At 36.3% G+C, this 23,938-nt stretch overlaps 1 protein-coding gene across 2 annotated transcripts in view; it reads left to right on the top strand.

Moving 5' to 3' along the window:
• DCBLD2 (discoidin, CUB and LCCL domain containing 2) overlaps positions 1–23,938 on the top strand; it is a 168,889-nt gene that overhangs the window by 22,564 nt on the left and 122,387 nt on the right. The window contains exon 1 of one of the 2 annotated variants that reach the window (XM_060297955.1): positions 17,116–17,238. The exons of the other annotated variant lie outside the window; for it this stretch is intronic. Coding sequence (XP_060153938.1) covers positions 17,151–17,238 — 88 coding nt within the window. The 5' untranslated portion in view covers positions 17,116–17,150. Of the gene's footprint in view, positions 1–17,115; positions 17,239–23,938 lie in introns of those variants that run through there. 2 annotated transcript variants of the gene reach the window in all.

The following is a 23,938-nucleotide window of genomic DNA, read 5'->3' as shown; positions in this document are numbered from 1 at the left end:
ATGCAAGGGTCTAACAAATAGGAAGATAGGCAGCTTGTTCAAGAAAATACAAGCTTAGTAGAAGCTTCCTTAATTTACGTTCACTAAAACAACACTGGAGATTAAACAATGCACTGATTTGCCTGTGTAAACACTGGCTGATGCATAGGACAGGCTAAATGATTACAAGTTAATATTATACTCTCCTATTCACCCATAGAATTCTATAGCTGCTAGTTGAGTTTAACACTGATTAAGAGTCAGTGGCCCCCTTTCCCAAATCTGTTGTACTTGTTATTATAATCACACAATTGAATTAATTGTTATGTAAACCAGGGATTTTCAACCTCGAACTATTGACATTTGGGGCAGGATAATTCTTTGTGGTAGAAGACTATTCTGTGCTTTGAAGGATATTTAGCAGCAGCCCTGACCTCTCCCAGCAGATGCCAGGAGCACCCTCCCTTGAATTGTGATAACCAAAAATGTCTCCACACATTGTTAAATGTCCCATAGAGGGTGCAAAATCATGACTGGTAGAATTGGGCCAGATTATAAAGGGCCTTCTATGTGGACTTATTTTCTAAGTATGCAATGAGAACCATTTAATGTTTTTTAGTAGTAGAGTAACATACGTGGTAATGTATCTCAAAGGATAAATTGGAAGAGGCGAGACTAGAGACAGGAAGACCCATCAAGGAGGCAATTGCCATAGAGCAAGCGAGACGTAACGAGAGTATTGATGAGCACAGTGGTAGGGATGTTTAGAGACAAACTGAAGAGAGAATTTTGGAGATAAACAGATGTCATTCACTCCAACTTCTCTTCTTCCCTGTGCTCACCTATTAAATCCAACCTATCTTCAAGGTTCAGCTCAAAACTCATATCCCCATGTCAAACCAAACAAAATGACATGTCCTCCTTTGCACCCTGGTAACTCATTATTTCAGCTGCTCTTAGGCCACCTTGTAATATTGTTAATTCAATGCCTAGATTATAAACTAGATTTTAATTTTAGATTATAAAATCCTTAAATACAGGATCACGTTTTGTTCACATTTGCTTTCTACTCAGTGCTCAATACCATGCTTTCCATATAGCAGATGATCAATATTATTTATTGAGTGAATTTATGGAACTCTAGCCTAAATTGCTCCAACAGATTTATATGTGTCACTTGAATTCTCGCTGTAAGCATTGGGAGAGTCTGGGCATAAATTAACCAGCACTGCATTCTTTATATATCTGTTTCCCACAGTTCCTATCTATTCACATCACTGGAGGAAGTTCGTATTCATTAATCTTATAGCTTTTCTTATAAACCGCTCATTGGAGAAACTCAGGGAAACAACACCACATGATCCCTTCAAAAATAAAAAAGTAACTAGAGGTTAGATGGTATCAAACTAGTGACAAATGATATTGAGCTATGTTAAACACGACATGAATGAGTGTTAAGCAAAAACACCCATCTGGATTTTTCTCAAGGTCAATGTTTTTTCCTGCCACATAAGTCACCAAGATCATTACTCACTCTATTCTCTCAACTATATTCTTATTCAAATTGCTCACAGCTATCTTATTCATTTCCGTGAAAAGTGGCAGCAAATATTAATTGTGAACAAAGTTTTCATTACATATTAGGAAATCAGGTACCTGAGAAATAAAGCTCTAGTGATAGAGGTTAGGACAGATATGAAAAATCAAACTGAACCGCAGACACTCTGTGTATTGGAATTGTCTTTCTGCAGCAATGAAAATGGCCAAATTGTTTAAATCAATGGTTTTTTTTGAATATGTATTACGAGTTTCATACTCTATGGGCAAAGCAGGAAGTACAAAATGAACAAAGTCAAGACGTCTGCTAATAAGGCTCTTACAGGGGCACAAAGGAGACAGATGTAACTCATATCCGTGGTAGCATGAGGCATACAGGTGGGATGGCTCTCCTGGTGACATTTGCTTCAAGCTCCTTTTTCTACTATTTCAACTTATGGACCATCTTGGGGTTTTACATATGTTGTCTCTATTCCACACCAGATAATCCAGACATCGTATCTATGTGATTTTCACAAAATTAACCCCAACACATAATGTCTTTGTGCACATTGCCAAATATATTAATGGGTTAAGGTGACAGCAGTGCTAAAAGAAAATAATTGAATATTAGATACACCAGCATTTTTAAAGTCCCTTGGCTGTTTCTATCAACTTTGCTTCAGTCTCCAACCTCTTGCCCTCCCTTCAGTTTCTTGCTTATTTGCTCTACGTTTCTCTACTTTTACTCCTTTCTCAAAGCCAAAAAAAAAAAATGCAAGGCATTCCCACCTTCTTCTTATTTTGTCTTTTCTTCCAGACTCTTCTCAGGAGCCCTCTTTTCACATTCATTAGGATATTTTCTTAAACACATACAGTTACCTACCTTCACTAAGTGAAGTTCCGGCACCAGCTGTTAGGATAATTGTTTTTTATCTGGTTACATCTTCATAAGCAGAACCAAGTGCCAAACTACTGATAATCAAATGTGAGATTTCAGAACTGAGAGGCCAGAAGGATAGGTGGGACATTATTCCAGTTTGGAAAGCAGAGATCGCCTAAAAAAGAGGGAAAAAAAAGGCTTGGAGGAGGAAATTTACATGATCAGGAAAGTAAAGAAACTAAAGAGCATAATGGGTTTAAAGATGTGGTAGAATAAAACTGAGAACCAAATTTGCATATCAATTTGAAATAATCATGTTTTATTTTTCATCAATTAATATTTACTTAGTACTTGTAATAGTAGTAACAATCAAAAAGTTATAATGAAACAAATAGTGGTATCTACTATATAATAGGCGCTGAGCTAGTTTCTATAGTTACAGTGGTAAAGGAAGTACCATATTTCCTTGGCCCTTACATGCATGTTTTCCCCAAAATTTTAATATTTCTGAAATTAGAATTTATTTTAACTTTTCAGCTATATCTTTTTTTCCCTAAACAAATATTATTAAATAATGAGCCCTTAAGCTCATGGAAATACAGTAATTCCTCAGTTCAAGAGGCTTGCTTGCAGTCTAGAGGATGTATCACTGAAGGTGACTGAGGAAAAAATAATATAATAAATGAGTTAAGGAAAATGCATCTGAAAGTGACAGTTTAAGATGAGTGGGGATTGGTGGCAGGGAGCAGAAGAGGCTTAGACAGATGTGAAGTGTGAGCAGCTTGGCCCAGGGTTGTGATATAGCAAAAGAAAGGCAGGAATGGACGTAACGTATAGACATGTTAATTCAAAGTATGAATAAGTCGATATCACTGAATTTTTGGAAAATTTGAACAAAACTTGAGAAATTGGTCAAAGATATTGCTAAGTCTTCAAATATGACTGACCAGGAAGGAGGATGACAGTTCACTGAAAACTGCAGAGAATTCAGATTCAGCACATGGGGCATTGAGTTTTGCTTAGACATACTGAATAACCAGATGGAACAACACAATAAGTAGTTGAAAATATATTAGGGAGCAAAGATTAAGAAATAAAAAATGTAAAGTCGATGGTTGTTTGTCAAAGTTTTCACTTTGTATTATTCTAATGTGTAAATGAAGTTCTAGAAAATCGTTGTTAATTTCCTTTCCTAATATTCAAAATGATGTTTCTGGTATACTGTCCAACTGGGGAAGATGTCTTTTACCCAACTAAAGAAAAAAAATAATAACACTTTCCCACAATAAGACTACATTATAAATAACCTGTAAATTATTTAAAATAAAATTATTATTATTTATTTTATTACTAATATTTTAAATAATACATAATTTATTTAAATATTATTTATTTGTTTAAATTATTATTATTATTATTATTCACTGGACACCTCTAAGTGCCAGGCACAGGATAGGTGTTGTAGGATAGAATCATGAACCAAATCTTTGCCAAACACACTGAGTGAGACTTAGGAAAAGTAAGAGGGTTTTTAACAGGAGGATTTTACATGTCAAAACCAAGAGGGCGGGCTTCCCTGGTGGCGCAGTGGTTGAGAGTCCGCCTGCCGATGCAGGGGACACGGGTTCGTGCCCCGGTCTGGGAAGATCCCACATGCCGTGGAGCGGCTGGGCCCGTGAGCCATGGCCGCTGAGCCTGCGCGTTCGGAGCCTGTGCTCCGCAACGGGAGAGGCCACAACAGTGAGAGGCCCGCGTAGCACCAAAGAAAACAAAAAAACAAAAAAAACCAAGGGAGCTAACCATGGGTCATTTGTAACCATAAACTCAGGCAGTTCCATTAGTCTGGCAACAGCAAGCTGTCAGAGAGAGGTTTCTTTATAAGTATATTAGGAAGGTACAAAAACCATCTCCACTCTGTAATGATCAACATGAACAATTTTACTAGGAAATCCATCCCAAAAGAGAATACAGTTTAGCAGATGGGACCAAGCTAACCAAGCTTTAACAATTCAAGAGCTAACGTGAAAAGTTTTCTGAATGAAGAGAGGCAAACCTTTCTCCATCACTTGGCCCTACTTTCTAACCTAATTATAATACTTTGGCTTTGAATTTTTCTGGAAGCCTACACTGTACATATTGGTGTACAAATTCCACCATTCTCCATATACATATACCCATTAGATTACTCTTTTCAGGAACTATAGCACCAAGGATTGTAGTGAGACTGAACTAAATAAGTCCCAGAGAAAAGGCATGAATCAATTCCTTGGTATGGGATTCATGTCTCCTGACCATTTCCTTTCTATGCCCACCCCAGTTTGGGATTGTCGTATAATGTACTTTCCCTGACATTGATTTATCCAAATTATTGTTTGGCAAGGCCACAAGGTTTTATGTCACTGAGACAAAAAGAATTGTAATATTGGAGATAGGACACAGGTTTTATGTCACTAAGACAAAAGCAATTGCAATATTGGGAATAATCCATCCTTAAGAATGCAGATAATAAGACTGAATGTTAATTTACAGGGAACATAAAAATCATTACATCGTTTTTCACTGGAGTTCTTTTGTTGATCATCTAGGGAAAAAATCTTCTATTTTGTGTTCTTATGAAAAGGACAATGAGTTTATATATCTTTAATGGTTTTAATTTGAAAAAAAAAGTGTCTTATGGTGTATAAAAATCTAGTTGTAGCATTTCCAGTTTATTATATAAAAGTGAAAATTACATGATTTAGGGACTAAGTGCTTTCTAACTCTCATGGTTGGTCTCTGAAAGAGAAGAGACAAACACCTAGCTCTGATAAATGCTGTCCATTATAATATTTCATTCTTATTAATAAAAATGCTGATAATACTCAGGCATTAATTTAAGCACTTTACATATGTTAAAACAGTTAATCCTTGCAATAAACCTTCACAGTAGATACATTATAGTTATCCCATCTTACAGACGAAGAAACAAAGTTTCTTCAGGGAACTTGCCCAAGGTCGTACAACGAGCAAGTGTCAGAGGTAGGCTTTGAAAACCAGACCACCTAGCATCAGACACCACACATATACCCACACTGCTGGACAGCCTCTTTACTCTAGTGATACTTTTTCTGCTGCTATGACTGCCTCTGTAATTCACTGTATCCGTGAATTACCACGCTCTGCTTCTTCAAGTCAATACATCACTCCAATGGTACTTAATCAAGGACTCTCAGGTATGCTGCTTCCCCTTTGGCCATGATTATCATAAATTGGTCTTAATGCCACCCAAACAAGAACACCTCTGTATTGGTCCATTTGGGCTGCCCTAACAAAATATCACAGACTGAGTGGCTTAAACAACAGAAATTTATTTTCTCCCAGTTCTGGAAGCTAGAAGTTCAAGATCAAGGGACCATTAGAGTTGGTTTCTGATGAGGGCTCTCTTTCTGGCTTGTAGATGGCTGCCTTCTTGCTATGGCCTTTCTTTTGTGAAGGTACAGAGAGAAAGAGAGCTCTGATATCTCTTTCTCATGTAGGATTAGGGCTCCAGTCTTATCGAATTAGGGCCCCACTCTTATGATCTCATTTTTCCTTAATTACCTCCTTAGAGTCCCTATTTCCAAATATAGTCACATGAGGGGTTAAGGCTTCAACATATGAATTTGGAAAGGGGAAGAACACAATTCAGTTCATAAGAGCTTCCTTCTACCAAATATTCTTTCTTGAAAGAAATGAAATCCCTCTATTTCAGGCACTCCTCCTGGCCTACCCTTCAACACCATTTTCATCATTTATATCCTCTATATGTTACTCCCAACTTCCAAGTTGTTTACCTGTTGGAATAGTATAGTCAAAGGACTGTGTAAAGGGTTTTTGTGTGCTTCAGTGTTTCCAAAGCACAATATATCAGTGCACACACACAAAATACACACATACACTCAGACACATATAGATTCATAACTTCAAAATGGAGCCCACTCACCTTAATACTCAAATGAAATGATTCTGAGCTCCCATCACACTTCTTGCAAGAATGTCCCTTTTCTCAGGGTCTTCCTTCTTGTGATGGCACCAAGGGATGGATTATTTTGCCATTTAAGAAGTCAAGCAACTTGGTTACTATCATCTAAAGGAGAGAAATCAGAAATTATTATCAGATAACTGACAAGTTTTGCTGTTTTCCACCATTGCTGTCAGAACACAGGTGATTTAGAAATAGATTCTCCATGTTTGGTGTAAAAGAAGTCTCTCTTGAGTATTATGGGAAAAAACTGATGCTACTATAGGTTGTGACTCTCAATGTTTCAACAGTTTAGTTCCCAAAGCTCTTTTAACTAATACTCACAGATATCTTCCTTACTGCTAATCTATACTCCAAAGAGGTCTCCACTATAAAGGCCCAGCACCACCTTTCTCCACCTCAATAACCTAACTCTGAAAGTGGAGAAATTCCCTCTTTTGTGTTCCAATACCCATCTAATTTCCTGTCTCAGAATGAGTGACATTTATATCCTGAGAGAACCCTATCTTATTAGATCCAGTCCTACTATGGGTAGGAGAAACAGCTGTTATTATTCATCATACTTAAGAAATAAGAAAACCTGAGGTCAAGGAAGTTAAATAACTCATTTGAGGTCACAGCACTAGTAAGGGACAGCCTAGCCTCAGTCTCAGGATTTCTGACACCCCACTGCTCTCTTTACCATCTTCATGTTCTCTCTCTCCCTTCATTGTGGGGTCCTGCTGTCAGTCAATCCTTCTGATAAATACTGCCTTTTCTCAACAAAATCTTTCTCTTCTTTTCCTTGATATCATCTGACTATTCCCAATAATACCTACTAGTTTATCAAATGCCCCTTTGTTACATCTACTGCATTAATAAACCATCCCTCTATAAGCACTGTTAATCTTGTTAATGTAAATGATCAAATTGGAAATTTCAAGCAAGAATAAAACTAAACTTCTAATAAAGTAAAATTAACCAGCAAGCTAACACGACTGCAAAACACCCCACATATGACATCATTGTTATGTGAGATCATAAAACAGTCCTCACGCCAACGTTTCCCAAAGGACTAGGTCTACATCGCACTACACAGTATCATCTACCTAAGCACTGATCTTTCTGCCTGTGGAAAGAGAAGATTCTGCATGCCACAATTTTTACCGGAGAAAGAGATTTCCCAGAATCTCCTGTGGGCAGTGTTAAATGCTTCTGCCTATTTCTGCACGATGCTGCCTCTGACTCAAAGGCCTGTTATCAACCCTAAGGAGACTCTTACATTCCCTGCAATTACAATGACCATCTTTTCCAGACTCTAACCAAGAGTTTTTATGATTTCTAAACTTTTAGGCCAAGAAGTCTTACACATATAAACACGAGACAACTTTTGAAAAGAACCCTAGATAATTTGGCCAGAAATAGGTTTTTTTCTTAAACATTTTGAGTACAAGCAAGTTGGTCAACATTATAATTTACCCTTAGCAATGACTTTAAAAAAATGAATGGATATCTTCAGTGTTTGGCATCTTGTTTATTGTGAATTATGGTGAATTTGCCCTCCTTTACTCATTTTTGTCTGCTTTTCAGAATCCAGTGGGAGTGGGAAGCAGTGGGGTTCTCACTTTTTTGTTTTATAATTTCGAATTGACTTTCAGAAAATTATTCCTGCTTTAAACTGATTTTAGTAGTGGAAAGTTGGAACACTAGCGTCCAAAGAGCCATATTATATACATGCAATAAGTGTTTGTTTAATGTTGGAATAATCTAAGTACACACCTGACCAAAGGTCTCCACTGTTACCTACTCTGGAGTCTTGTGGGTCCTTCCACAACTGTTTCTGTGTTCTTATTTTAATTTTATTTTAATTTATTCCACAAAATAATATGATGGTACACATACTGTTTGGTAATTTTCCATAATTAAGTAGCCCACGAATCATTGGGTTAAAATATTTTCATCATGATTTTATAGATGAAAAAATTGGAGGCTCAGAGAAGTTAAGTTACTTAATACCTGTTTGACTTTTAGCAGCTCAACTCTTGTCATTGTTTCCAGTGTTCAAAAGTTAATGCTATTTCCATATTACCTTTTTACATGACTTGTTTGTTGCTGAAGTGGTGGTATTCACTGAACTATTCCAATCGTCTGTGTTCCTTTTAGATCCTTGTGTGGTGCCTAGCTAAAATTAAAATATAATTCAGACTTTGAAACATTTTTCTTCAACCCTATAAGGTCAACTAATCCAAGTAAAAATTAATCTATCACCTGATTTAATTCAACTTAATTGCATGCAACAATTATTAGTGAATATTTAATATATACTTAACTCTTAGGTACTGTTACTGTAATGTGAGCATTATTAATACCATGTTTTAAAAACTGAGACAGTATAACTGAAGCTAGATTGTGTAGACAATTAATATACGTTAGAAAGACTAATAACAGCATGAGAATATTTTTAACTTTTCTGTGAAATATCAGATCCCATTAACTCGGAATTTGGGAATATTCAATCCTAAAATTGACCAATATTCTATGTGTAACATCTATGAAAAAAAAGATTTGCCAAGCAAATTAATGTTAACAAAAATCCAAGAAAAGCGGCAGCCTCTTGAGAAAGTTGTCTGTAAGCAAGCACATAGTAGTATCATTTGCAAAAAACTACTAGTTGAAGACTTTGGACTTATTGATGTGTCTGAGGAATTTTGTGGGTTCTATTGTTAGCCACCTGTTTGCTGAATCTTCATAAAAGAATAGCATTATGTTCATTTCAAAAGAGTCTATATCAAAACCTTTTAAACTCTTTCTCCTTTGCTTTCCTCTCCTCCCCTCTGATCCTCTACCCATTTGCCAATAGTATAAAATTAGGAGATTTTTACCATATTTATTTAACAAGCACCTTACTCTATAAATGAATGATCCTTGGTCTACTTAGCAAATGCATTTTGAGAATGACTTATTCTATGATGCCATGGGGTTACACTGGGGATAGTGGGTGAGACTCACAGAAAGATAATTTTAACTTTAAGAGAAACTTTTTCATTGTCAGATCAGTCCACAAATAGAATCAACAGCACCAGTAGAAACAAGTTTTCCCTTATGGGAGGTATTCAAGCACTAGGTGGGGAGGTTGAAAGGAGAATTGAAACTTTGGAAAGTGTTGAACTACATGATTCTTAAAGCCAAGAATGTATAATGTTGATGAGGATAATGACATGAGTGTGAGGAGGAGAGAAAGGAGGAGAAATTGGGGGAAAAACAAATAACTTTATAATTCTTATTTATAAGTAACTATACTCTGGGTTGAATGTGATTCCCAAGAATAGTGATGTTGTTCAGTGATGTAGCAGTATTGAACTGGAATCAAACTTTGCTACCTTTAAATAATTCTACTGAAGAAATTTGTTTGCTTGTGATGTTAGGCAAGTTAATTTACCATTTATGGTCTCAGTTTCTTCACCTACAAATGGACATAATAATAACTGCACTGAAACCATAGTGTTACTCTGATCATTAAATGGATGCATTTAGCACAGAGCCTGGTACACAGCATGTTTAGCACTGTGTCTGGCACATAGAAAACACTCCATTAGTGATGTCTATTATTAAAATATCTTAAGTTAATAAAAAACTATCTACCACATGTGAATTTCCCCAGGAGGCCATTGCTTTCTAATCTTCATCTTCTTCAGGTGGGGGGTGGAATTCCAATAATGAAACCATAGCTTCATGTGGGATTTTTTTACTGAACCATAGCTTCATGTGGGATTTTAATGGGTATTTCCACTGAAGGATAAATTTTTTTATATGATACTGTATAGATTCACCAAAGGACGACTCACTCTTCTCTTCTAGATTTACCTGCTGGACACTGATTGGTTTTCAAAGGATTTATTAACTTTTTTATTTTTAAAAAATACAAAATCATATTTTCTTATGAGCAATATCCATATGACATTAAATCAAAAACAGAATTCTCATAAACTCTAAACTTTTGCATTCCTAGACAGCAAAGAAAGATGGTCAATGTAGTGCGGGATTTCAGAACATTCACATCTGTAACCAAAAAGGTTTTAGAAAAAAATAATCACAGGATAAAGTGTCATTCATTCTGATTGTACAGAAATATTTCAAATTCCCCTTTCCTCTTTTTCTATGCATTTGCTGGTGTTTGTGTTTCAGGCAACAGTTTTTCTCATCTCAGTCATTATAATAGATGTATACACACAAATTCAAGGGTTCACAACTGGACAAGTGTGAGCACCATCAACGTCAATTAGTTCATTCCACCTTGCTGGAGACTGGAGAGGTGGAATGATTGATTTTCAGGCTTAATATGTTTTCTTCATAGAGGTTTGACATATATTGGTGGAATGACAAATTTTAATAAAGTACAGAGGCAAGAAGACCAAATATCCCCTGCATGCCCCTCATTCACCAGAAGACACCTTCCTTTACATAGCCCTTATTCACAACTAATTTTTAGCCTGGGTCATCTTTTCTCATTCCTACAAATCCTAAAGGTCCATAGACATTTCCTATAAGAGTTCATCCTGAGTAATTATTGCCTGTGATTCAGCCCCCAGGAGTCGAATTCAGGCCTGGGTGTGTAGCTAAATTTTTCAATAAGTGAGAATTTCTAATGAGGAAACCTTGTAGTAGCAAGCCCGCCATTGCAATCTGCAGCTCTTACTTTGCAACAGCAAAGCACAAATGTTGTCTTTCATCCCATGCAAAATAAGCCTTGAATATTTGCAAGACTAGAGGGACAGGCTCCACTTTTATAGAAATGATTCACATACTTCTGTCATCTTGGGCATGCATGTTACTCACCTGACTTTCTTGGAGCCATTTCCCTAAATTAGCTGATTCATAAATACAAACATATCCAGATCAGGATTTTGTTTTTTTTCAATTTTTTAATTTTATTTTTTTACACAGCAGGTTCTTATTCGTCATCAGTTTTATACACATCAGTGTATACATGTCAATCCCAATCGCCCAATTCATCACGCCACCACCACCACCACCACCCCACTGCTTTCCCCCCATGGAGTCCATAGGTTTGTTCTCTACATCAGTGTCTCAATTTCTGCCCTGCAAACCTGTTCATCTGTACCATTTTTCTAGGTTCCACATATATGCGTTAACATACGATATTTGTTTTTCTCTTTCTGACTTACTTCACTCTGTATGACAGTCTCTAGATCCATCCATGTCTCAACAAATGACACAATTTCGTTCCTTTTTCTGGCTGAGTAATATTCTATTGTATATATGTACCACAGCTTCTTTATCCATTCTTCTGTCAATGGGCATTTAGGTTGCTTCCATGACCTGGCTATTGTAAATAGTGCTGCAAGGAACATTGGGATGCATGTATCTTTTTGAATTATGGTTTTCTCTGGGTATATGCCCAGTAGTGGGATTGCTGGGTCACATGGTAATTCTATTTTTAGAAATACCGTATGACCCAGTAAGGAACCTCCATACTGTCCTCCATAGAGGCTGTATCAATTTACATTCCCACCAACAATGCAAGATGGTTCCCTTTTCTCCACACCCTCTCCAGAATTTTTTGTTTGTACATTTTCTCATGATGCCCATTCTGACTGGTATGGGTGATACTTCATTGTAGTTTTGATTTTCATTTCTCTAATAATTAGTGATGTTGAGCAGCTTTTCATGTGCTTCCTGGCCATCTGTATGTCTTCTTTGCAGAAATGTCTATTTAGCTCTTTTGCCCATTTTTGGATTGGGTTATTTGTTTTTTTAATATTGAGCTGCATGAGCTGTTTATATATTTTGGAGATTAATCCTTTGTCCATTGATTCATTTGCAAATATTTTCTCCCATTCTGAGCGTTGTCTTTTCGTCTTGCTCATGGTTTCCTTTGCTGTGCAAAAGCTTTGACGTTTCATTAGGTCCCATTTGTTTATTTTTGTTTTTATTTCCATTACTCTAGGAGGTGGATCAAAAAAGATCTTGCTGTGATTTATGCCAAAGAGTGTTCTTCCTATGTTTTCCTCTAAGAGTTTTATAGTGTCCGGTCTTACATTTAGGTCTCTAATCCATTTGGAGTTTATTTTTGTGTATGGTGTTAGAGAGTGTTCTAATTTCACTCTTTTACACGTAGCTGTACAGATTTCCCAGCACCACTTATTGAAGACTGTCTTTTCTCCATTGTATATCTTTGCCTCCTTTGTCATAGATTAGTTGACCATGGGTGCATGGGTTTATCTCTGGGCTTTCTATCTTGTTCCATTGACCTATGTTTCTGTTTTTGTGACAGTACCATATTCTCTTGATTACTATAGCTTTGTAGTATAGTCTGAAGTCAGGGAGTCTGATTCCTCTGGCTCCATTTTTTTCCCTCAAGACTGCTTTGGCTATTTGGGGTCTTTTGTGTTTCCATACAAATTTTAAGGTTTTTTGTTCTAGTTCTGCAAAAAATGCCATTGGTAATTTAATAGGGATTGCATTGAATCTGTAGATTGCTTTAGGTAGTATATTCATTTTCACAATATTGGCTCTTCCAATCCAAGAACATGGTATATCTCTCCATCTGTGCGTATCATCTTAAATTTCTTTCATCAGTGTCTTATAGTTTCCTGCAACAGCTCTTTTGTCTCCCTAGGTAGGTTTATTCCTAGGTATTTTATTCTTTTTGTTGCAGTCATAAATAGGAGTGTTTCCTTAAATTCTCTTTCAGATTTTTCATCATTAGTGTATAGGAATGCAAGAGATTTCTGGGCATTAATTTTGTATCCTGCAACTTTACCAAATTCATTGATTAGCTCTAGTAGTTTTCTGGTGGCATCTTTAGGTTTCTCTGTGTATAGTATCATGTCATCTGCAAACAGTGACAGCTTTACATCTTCTTTTCCAATTTGGATTCCTTTTATTTCTTTTTCTTCTCTGATTGCCGTGGCTAGGACTTCCAAAACTATGTTGAATAATAGTGGTGAGAGTGGGCATCCTTGTTTTGTTCCTGATCTTAGAGGAAATGCTTTCAGTTTTTCACCATTGAGAATGATGTTTGCTGTGGGTTTGTCATATGTGGCCTTCTTATGTTGAGGCAGGTTCCCTCTATGCCCATTTTCTGGAAAGTTTTTATCATACATGGGTGTTGAATTTTGTCAAAGTTTTTTTCTGCATCTACTGAGATGATCATATGGTTATTCTTCTTCAATTTGTTAATATGGTGTATCACATTGATTGATTTGCATATATTGAAGAATCCTTGCATCCCTGGGATAAATCTCCCTTGATCATTGTGTATGATCTTTCTAATGTATTGTTGAATTCTGTTTGCTAGTATTTTGTTGAGGATTTTTGCATCTATATTCATCAGTGATATTGATCTGTACTTTTCTTTTTCTGTAGTACCTTTGTCTGGTTTTGGTATCAGGGTGGTGGTGGCCTCATAGAATGAGTTTGGGAGTGTTCCTTCCTCCGCAATTTTTTCGAGGAGTTTGAGAAGGATGGGCGTTAGCTCTTCTCTAAATATTTGATAGAATTCACCTGTGAAGCCATCTGATCCTGGACTTTTGTTTGTTGGAAGATTTTTAATCACAGTTTCAATTTCATTACTTATGATTTGTCTGTTCATATTTTCTATTTCTTCCTGGTTCAGTCTTGGAAGGTTATACCTTTCTAAGAATTTGTCCATTTCTCCCAGGTTGTCCATGTTATTGGCATAGAGTTGCTTGTAGTAGTCTCTTAGGATGCTTTGTATTTCTGGGGTGTCTGCTGGAACTTCTCCTTTTTCATTTCTCATTTTGTTGATTTGAGTCTTCTCCCTCTTTTTTTTTTTTTTAACATCTTTTTTGGAGTATAATTGCTTTACAATGGTGTGTTAGTTTCTGCTTTATAACAAAGTGAATCAGTTATACATATACATATGTTCCCATATCTCTTGCCTCTTGCGTCTCCCTCCCTCCCACCCTCCCTATAACACCCCTCCAGGCGGTCACAAAGCACGGAGCTGATCTCCCTGTGCTATGTGGCTGCTTCCCGCTAGCTATCTACCTTATGTTTCGTAGTGTATATATGTCCATGCCTCTCTCTCGCTTTGTCACAGCTTATCCTTCCCCTATCCCATATCCTCAAGTCCATTCTCTAGTAGGTCTGTGTCTTTATTCCTGTCTTACCCCTAGGTCCTTCATGACATTTTTTTTTCTTAAATTCCATATATATGTGTTAGCATACGGTATTTGTTTTTCTCTTTCTGACTTACTTCACTCTGTATGACAGACTCTAGGTCTATCCACCTCATTACAAATAGCTCAATTTCATTTCTTTCTATGGCTGAGTAATATTCCATTGTATATATGTACCATATCTTTATCCATTCATCTGTCCATGGGCATTTAGGTTGCTTCCATGACCTGACAATTGTAAATAGTGCTGCAATGAACACTGGGGTGCATGTGTCTTTTTGAATTATGGTTTTCTCTGAGTATATGCCCAGTAGTGGGATTGCTGGGTCATATGGTAATTTTATTTTTAGGTTTTTAAGAAACCTCCATACTGTTCTCCATAGTGGCTGTACCGATTCACATTCCCACCAGCAGTGCAAGAGTGTTCCCTTTTCTCCACACCCTCTCCAGCATTTATTGTTTCTAGATTTTTTGATGATGGCCATTCTGACTGGTGTGAGATGATATCTCATTGTAGTTTTGATTTGCATTTCTCTAATGATTAATGATGTTGAGCATTCTTTCATGTGTTTGTTGGCAGTCTGTATATCTTCTTTGGAGAAATGTCTATTTAGGTCTTCTGCCCATTTTTGGATTGGGTTGTTTGTTTTTTTTTTTATTGAGCTGCATAAGCTGCTTGTAAATCTTGGAGATTAATCCTTTGTCAGTTGCTTCATTTGCAAATATTTTCTCCCATTCTGAGGGTTGTCTTTTGGTCTTGTTTATGGTTTCCTTTGCTGTGCAAAAGCTTTGAAGTTTCCTTAGGTCCCATTTGTTTATTTTTGTTTTTATTTCCATTTCTCTAAGAGGTGGGTCAAAAAGTATCTTGCTGTGATTTATGTCATAGAGTGTTCTGCCTATGTTTTCCTCTAAGAGTTTGATAGTTTCTGGCCTTATATTTAGGTCTTTAATCCATTTTGAGCTTATTTTTGTGTATGGTGTTCAGGCGTGATCTAATCTCATACTTTTACATGTACCTGTCCAGTTTTCCCAGCACCAATTATTGAAGAGGCTGTCCCTTCTCCACTGTACATTCCTGCCTCCTTTATCAAAGATAAGGTGACCATATGTGCATGCGTTTATCTCTGGGCTTTCTATCCTGTTCCATTGATCTATCTTTGTGTTTTTGTGCCAGTACCATACTGTCTTGATTACTGTAGCTTTGTACTGTAGTGTGAAGTCAGGGAGCCTGATTCCTCCAGCTCCATTTTTCGTTCTCAAGATTGCTTTGGCTATTCGGGGTCTTCTGTGTTTCCATACAAATTGTGAAATTTTTTGTTCTAGTTCTGTGAAAAATGCCAGTGGTAGTTTGATAGGGATTGCATTGAATCTGTAGATCGCTTTGGGTAGTAGAGTCATTTTCACAATGTTGACTCTTTCAATCCAAGAACATGGTATATCTCTCCATCTATTTGTATCATCTTTAATTTCTTTCATCAGTGTCTTATAATTTTCTGCATACAGGCCTTTTGTCTCCTTAGGTAGGTTTATTCCTAGATATTTTATTCTTTTGTTGCAATGGTAAATGGGAGTGTTTTCTTGATTTCACTTTCAGATTTTTCATCATTAGTGTATAGGAATGCCAGAGTGCATTCATTGATTAGCTCTAGTAGTTTTCTGGTAACATCTTTAGGATTCTCTAGGTATAGTATCATGTCATCTGCAAACAGTGACAGATTTACTTCTTCTTTTCCGATTTGGATTCCTTTTATTTCCTTTTCTTCTCTGATTGCTAAAACTTGGCTAAATTGCTAAACTGTGGCTAAAACTTCCAAAACTATGTTGAATAAGAGTGGTGAGAGTGGGCAACCTTGTCTTGTTCCTGATTATAGTGGAAATGCTTTCAGTTTTTCACCATTGAGGACGATGTTGGCTGTGGGTTTGTCATATATGGCCTTTATTATGTTGAGGAATGTTCCCTCTATGCCTACTTTCTGCAGGGTTTTTATCATAAATGGGTGTTGAATTTTGTCAAAAGCTTTCTCTGCATCTATTGAGATGATCATATGGTTTTTCTCCTTCAATTTGTTAATATGGTGTATCACGTTGATTGATTTGCGTATATTGAAGAATCCTTGCATTCCTGGAATAAACCCCATTTGATCATGGTGTATGATCCTTTTAATGTGCTGTTGGATTCTGTTTGCTAGCATTTTATTGAGGATTTTTGCATCTATGTTCATCAGTGATATTGGCCTATAGTTTTCTTTCTTTGTGACATCCTTGTCTGGTTTTGGTATCAAGGTGATTGTGGCCTCGTACAATGAGTTTGGTAGTGTTCCTCCCTCTGCTATATTTTGGAAGAGTTTGAGAAGGATTGGTGTTATCTCTTCTCTAAATGCTTGATAGAATTCTCCTGTGAAGCCGTCTGGTCCTGGGCTTTTGTTTGTTGGAAGATTTTTAATCTCAGTTTCAATTTCAGTGCTTGTGACTGGTCTGTTCATTTTTTTTTGTTTATGTTTTTGCAGTATGTGGGCCCCTCACTGTTGTGGCCTCTCCCGTTGCGGAGCATAGGCTCCAGATGCGCAGGCTCAGTGGCCATGGCTCACGGGCCCAGTCGCTCCGCGGCATGTGGGATCCTCCTGGAGCGGGGCACGAACCCGTGTCCCCTGCATTAGCAGGCGGACTCTCAACCACTGCGCCACCAAGGAAGCCTGGTCTGTTCATATTTTCTATTTCTTCCTGATTCAGTCTTGGCAGGTTGTGCATTTCTAAGAATTTGTCCTGTTCTTCCAGGTTGTCCATTTTATTGGCATAGAGTTGCTTGTAGTAATCTCTCATGATCTTTTGTATTTCTGCAGTGTCAGTTGTTACTTCTTCTTTTTCATTTCTAATTATATTGATTTGAGTATTCTCCCTCTTTTTCTTGATGAGTCTGGCTAATGGTTTATCAATTTTTTTATCTTCTCAAAGAAGCAGCTTTTAGTTTTATTGATCTTTGCTATTGTTTTCTTTGTTTCTATTTCATTTATGTCTGCTCTGATCTTTATGATTTCTTTCCTTCTGCTAACTTTGGGTTTTGTTTGTTCTTCTTTCTCTAGTTCCTTTAGGTGTAAGGTTAGATTGTTTACTTGAGATGTTTCTTGTTTCTTGAGGTAGGCTTGTATAGCTATAAACTTCTCTCTTAGAACTGCTTTTGCTGCATCCCATCGGTTTTCGATCGTTGTGTTTTCATTGTCATTTGTCTCTAGGTTTTTTGGTGTTTTTTTTTTAGAAAATTTCTTACAGCAGCTTTGCACCTTACTAGCAAGTCACTGATGTCAGCATAATTGAAATGTATCATGCTGTTTTGTACACTGAGCAGACAATTCATAAATTTACTTCCATATTTTTATTATAAAAAATCAAAGAATGCCACTTATATTGGAAAGTGGTACACACATCTGAAGACATCCACAGTAGCTGAAAGAGGAAGCAAAGGATGATTTAGTAACATTGAGGTTGTAGTTGGCTACCTCCAAAGGAACCATGGGAATCACATTTTAAAGAAGGAATGATAAACTAACATTTACTGCAAAGCTGTTTAGTATGGGGACAGGGTACACTGGCATGGAACATTCTTTTCACAGTTCATTATATGACTTAAACTATAATTAGAACAAGATGGGATGTACAGCTATTTTGTGAGCAGAAAATTTATTCTCCAGAGAAAACAGATTGTTTAGGATGTGTTGATAATTGCTGTGGTCTTTTTCTATGAAGAGAAAAATACGATTTTATTTCAGAATATATCTCTATGATTGCTTCTCTAATATGGTTTTAAGAATATTCCTCATGCCCAAACTACTAAGAAAAAATAATAAGGCAAATGAGCCAGGAGGTACTCAACTTGGTGAAGAAAAACCTGTCACAAAGACGAATCCAATGTCTTTGGCTTATAATAAAACCTCTCTCACATAACTCTAAAGATACTCAGCAGATCACAAGAGAGGAGAACAACAGAAGAAGAAAGCAGAGAAAAAAGACCTGCAAAAAATGCTACCTCTCTCAATTAAAGTGACAGTAAAATAATAAGATTATAATTCTATTAATTTATAAACATAAATACATGTATATGAACTCATTCAGTTGGTTCCTTTGAACCTGGTGTTATTGTCATTTTGTCTCTAGAGATCCGACAAAAAGCTTAGCCAGGTTTTGCTGTAGAAAATATATCCTGATCCTTCATGGATCACTCTTTTTCATCATCCTAGTTTTTATAGTTGTTCATTTTCTCATGCTAGACAGAAAATATAATAGCAGAATATCCCTGTCCTTCTATGCACATGGTCAGTATTCAGATTCTAAGTAAAAAATTTCTTTTCAAAGCCTCCTGAAAATGTCTCCCAACTGGGGCTGACATCACTGGCTCTTTATGACTTCATGTAGCCCTGTCAGCTATTCTCCTTGGCAGTAACAGATGAGATTTTACACTTTAAATATTTCACACCTACTTATATGTAGAGTACAACTATAGATGGTATTACTAGCTAGGCTAGAAATTTCTCATTGGAATTCTGCAAGACATCATTTAAAACAAGTTTTTGTATTTTTAGGCAATAGATTTTAGATTTTTTTTTTAAAAAAAGCATCATCTACATCTAAATCTCCCTATTTAATTTATCTCAATGAATGTGATCACAGCAGTAGGATTTATAATAAAGTGCTTGATAGTGCAAATGTTAACATTTGTCTGTGAATCGAATCTATTGTTATAAAAGGCAGAAATTTAAATACTGTAAAATATACAGAAATATTCTTGATGATATAAAAACACTTTTAAAGGACAATAGTGAATGTTATTTTTGAGAATCTAGCTTAGGTGGAAGACTATAAAAAATTTCTAAAGTCTCTTTCTGATCTAAAATTATATGATTGTAATTTTAGATTTTACTCCATTTTTTAAATTTTTGAGTCAGCTTTGCAAGTTTCTTGAATTCATTCCCATCTTGCAACCTTCTCTAAGGTTCGGAACTTGGATCATGCAAAACCTGTGGTCATCCAAAATATTCTGTCATTTCAGAGAAAAACAAAACTCTGAGAAAGCTCCTAGAGCTGATTTAGGTTTCACAAGGTCCTAAAACTGTGACTCGTCGATGTCCAACAAGACTATTGTCAACTGCAATACACTAATGTTTCATAAGCTATGGTGATGGTTGTCTGTTCATTCTCTGCTTAGAATGACTGTTAGCGATCATGGTACTGGCACCCCCTTCAAAGAGCTTTAGACAACTTCCTACATGAAAACTCTCACCTTCTCACAACCTTCTCACTTTGCCCCATACTATCTCCTCACTTCCTGGTCAGATCTTGCCTTTACCCAACTCCTTTTGGCTTCATCTCTAGTTCTCAGCCCCATGCTTGCCCCTATAACCTGAAGAATAGATCTGCCCTCTTGAATTTTGAGTTATGGATCTTATCTTTCCTGACACAGTTTGTTGTGGCTCCACCTTATCTTCCCAGGAAATAGCCCTGACATCAGTCGGCTTGACTGACAAACATTTAGGAGGCAGAAACAATTCATCCTATTTCACATCTCCTGCACCATACCAGAATTCGTGCTCTAGCCCCTTAACCATTCTCCTAACTTGAGGTTGTCCCTTTCCAATCTTTTCTCCATATCTTTGTTATTATCATCCTAAAACACTTCAATATCTCCTTAAAGCCTTCCATGATTCCATGCTGTTTTAAGGTCTACTCCAAACTCCTAAGCCTAAGAGTACCTTCTACATTCCTTTGTTCCAGCCACAGCTGTCTCCTCACTCTCTCCAGAACATACCAAGCTGATCCTACCTCCCACTTAGTATGCCCACTTTGCCACTCTCTTAATCTTACCCAACATTCAGGTCCTAGCTCAAGCTCACTTCCTTCACAAACTTCTCATAACTGGTCCACATTCCTCTACCCCTATTTGAATACATCTAGCAAAGGGATTGCAAAGGTATGTTGTCTGTAGTATTCATTGTGATACTTAACTAAATAGAATTGCCCTATGTTGTTACATTCGGTCATCTAATGTGTAATGTGAATGACCAGTTTTTCTAACAGTAGGTTCCAGGAAGATAAGAACTGTATCTTAAAATTCTTTAAACTGTTCATAATACTAACAAGCAAATACTTGTTGAAAAAAGAACCCAGAAATTCAAATGACTTTCAAGATTTTTGTCTAGTCATCCTTGGGTTAAGACAAATAATGGGTTAGAATATCTCATAAAATATTTTCTATCCCTGTATTTCTCAGATACTAGACTTTCAGGGTTTTATTTATGGAAGTTATAATTACAATTCATGTTTCCAAATAACCAGATGGACTATTATCTCAATGCATCTGCTATATTTCTTATTTTGCATGGGTTTTTAATTTCCATGAGTAATTTGATTCACACAAATTGTCTTCTTTTCAAATACTTCTAACCTGAGCTCTATCAAGAAGAAGAAGAGTAGAATGATTAAGATTCGGGTTTAAATCTCTGGCTTTAAATTCTAACTCTACCAACGAGAAGTTGCATATCTTAAGCAAGTAGCTTAAACTTATTTTGCCTTTATTTCTTCATCTGTAAAATGTAAATATTAATAATAAGTGGATCTACCTTATTAGGTGGTGTTAAGGACTAAATAACATATGCATTAAGCAGTAATTGTATATATTATAATTATAGTAAACACAAAATACATGTTAGATCTTATTTTTATCAATCATTTCTCTGTAGGCTAAGAGCCAAACTTGGAGACAACATATAGATTTTGATGTAATTCTTTTTCTAGAACAGTCAGCTGCTACCAATATTTTCCATAGTCTGACCTAATTCACAACTTTGAAGCAGACTAATGATAATGAACCTGATTCTTCCCTCAGTCACAGAAAGGGAAGGAAGTGAATTCACTTCATCCACATGGTTTCAGAATGCAGAGACAAGGGGGCAAGGCCAAAAAGACAAGGTGAAAGCAGAGAAATGGTTTTCTGACATTCTTTTGGAGGCTCCCCTTTCGGTGATGTGTTCAAGCCTACACTTAAAGCCTTGAGTAAATAAAACATCAGTATTTCTCACTCCAGTCATCTGACTTGATTGTGTTTTATCTAACTAAACTGGCATGTGGGTTAGCTGAAGTTAATGAATTTGGCACGATTGATTGTTTGCTTTTGTCCTAAGTTCATTCAGCCATATCGTTGTATGCCCACAGAACTTGTCAAGATGAAAATTGGTCATTTAAAGCCAAATTTCATTCAAAATTTCCCTTGTCTTAGCAACCCAATTATTCTTTATAACTCCTTAACTAATAAAAATTTAATATTTAAAGTGTTTTTGAAATCACAATCATTTTTATTAACTATATTTAGTTAAACAAATACTAATTTGCCATGAAAATGTATTATTGTCATCAGTGCTAACATTTATCCATATGTGTCTTAAGTAACCACGGAAACAATATGAAGTGAACAGAAAATAAGTCTGAACAATAAATGTAGTTGCTGAAATATAAGAATGTTGAATGTTGAGAAATTTATTAAGGAAAAGGTTTACTCCAAACCATTCCAACTGGGCCATTTATCTCCCCTGTGGCTTCTCTTCATCTTCATCGCTTCTCCAAGGTTCTCCCTCTATCACTTACTTATCCAAGGTTCTCCCTCTATCACTTACTTATGGTTTCTCATAAGTCAGCAGGAATACATCATTAATGATAGGTTTTACTTGTTTTAAATCAAACATTTTAGTGAACTGTTTGGAAGGACATCAGTATCTAAATCCTCTAGTGCATTTTTCCAAAGTGTATCTGAATTATCAGTTTTTTAAAAAAAATTCTCATCAAATAGACCTAAGAGAATTATAATGATTTGTACATGCTTTGAAATGTTAGGATTCAGTTCACTTCACGTAATATTGATTTTACAAAGCACTAGGAGGCCCATTTCTAGTACTGAGTCAGTACCAGTCTAGTCATCTGATCTTGAGGAAATTATCTAAGCTCTTTGAATCTCAGATTTTTTTTTAATCTGTACAACAAAATCGAACAATTTTTAAACTGCCTTCTAAATTTATTTCCCTATTTTTTTCATGGGATAAGATCTCCAACCCATATAAGAAAATAAATCACATCAGTAAATTTCAGTTATGTCTCATCTATCCTTCTGCTGTTGCCCTGGCTGCAGAGTTTGAGGTGAGAGAATGAAAACTTTCCACTTGGAGGTATTTTATTTGATAAAAATTTACGAGAGAAATGACAACCAGTATAATAACTTGATAATTGTAAATAAAATACTCAGAGTGGGTAAGCACCAAGTTAAATATTGATAATGTGCAATGCCCTCTTTAAAGGAAACAACTGTTAAGAGACCTCATCTATAAATTCATCCTGTGGCTGGAAATTTATTTTCAACAACATACATCCTAATTCAGAGTTAATGCTAAAGACAGTAAAGAGGAAGAGATTGGTGGATCAGGAATAGTAGTTAAAGCAATTTTCATGTTGCTGAAATGTAGCCAAGAATATCTGCTATAGTGGTTGAATGTTCTCCAGGACAGTGTGATATAAATTCAGTTGCATCATTTAATCTATAAAGAGATTAGATGAGGACATGTGGCTCCACTCTCTAATACCAAAAGGAGAACATTCTCTGGATGCACTGAAGCAGAGATTGGGTTTTACATGATGCTTTTACTGTGGGAATAAGCAGAAGTTTAAATTTGACAGAAATCAGTCTGATGAAAATCAGTCCAAAGTCCTGAAGAAAACTAAGCAGTGACCTTGAATAAGTACAATGCACTATGCTTCTTGCCATTCCTGTTTCCTTCTAAATATTTTGCCTGGCCCCTTGAGTTGGCAGAGGTACCATAAAATGGTGGCAAAATGCCTGGAATAAGGCAGCTGTACACCAGAATTGTTCATTTTGCTGTTCTTCCTGTACAAAATGAATGTGGCCAGCCAATCCTGGAGGCATGGGGCCTAGCAATCTGTGTTTTAAAAAAGCTCCCCATGTGATTGTAATACACACTCAAGTTTGAAAACATCAACACAGATTTCATAGTTTCACCATGCTTCCTCCCCATACCCACCCCACAAGAGTAACAAGGCTTAAAATGACTAGAGATATTAGATCCAGTTTCTAATTTCAGTTCAGTTTTACTAAAAGAATCAGAAAGATCTGACACCTTGGTTTTTTATCCTTATTAAAATCCTCTAAAGCATCACTATTAAAACCTAAGCATTCTTTCCAAGTATCAAATGAATAGAGTATTTCAATAAACATCTGTCGATCTTACCAACTTTATCTTCCAGACAATCTCTGAATTAAAGAGAAAGGTGATGATAATGAATTTACTCTTTAATATTGAGAAGAACCCTAGCAATATGCCATCACAGATATGAAAGGAAAAAAAA

This window comes from Globicephala melas, chromosome 4 (assembly GCF_963455315.2).
Source record: "Globicephala melas chromosome 4, mGloMel1.2, whole genome shotgun sequence".
Taxonomy (NCBI): Eukaryota; Metazoa; Chordata; class Mammalia; order Artiodactyla; family Delphinidae; genus Globicephala; species Globicephala melas.
This window is presented reverse-complemented; position numbering and strand designations above follow the sequence as displayed.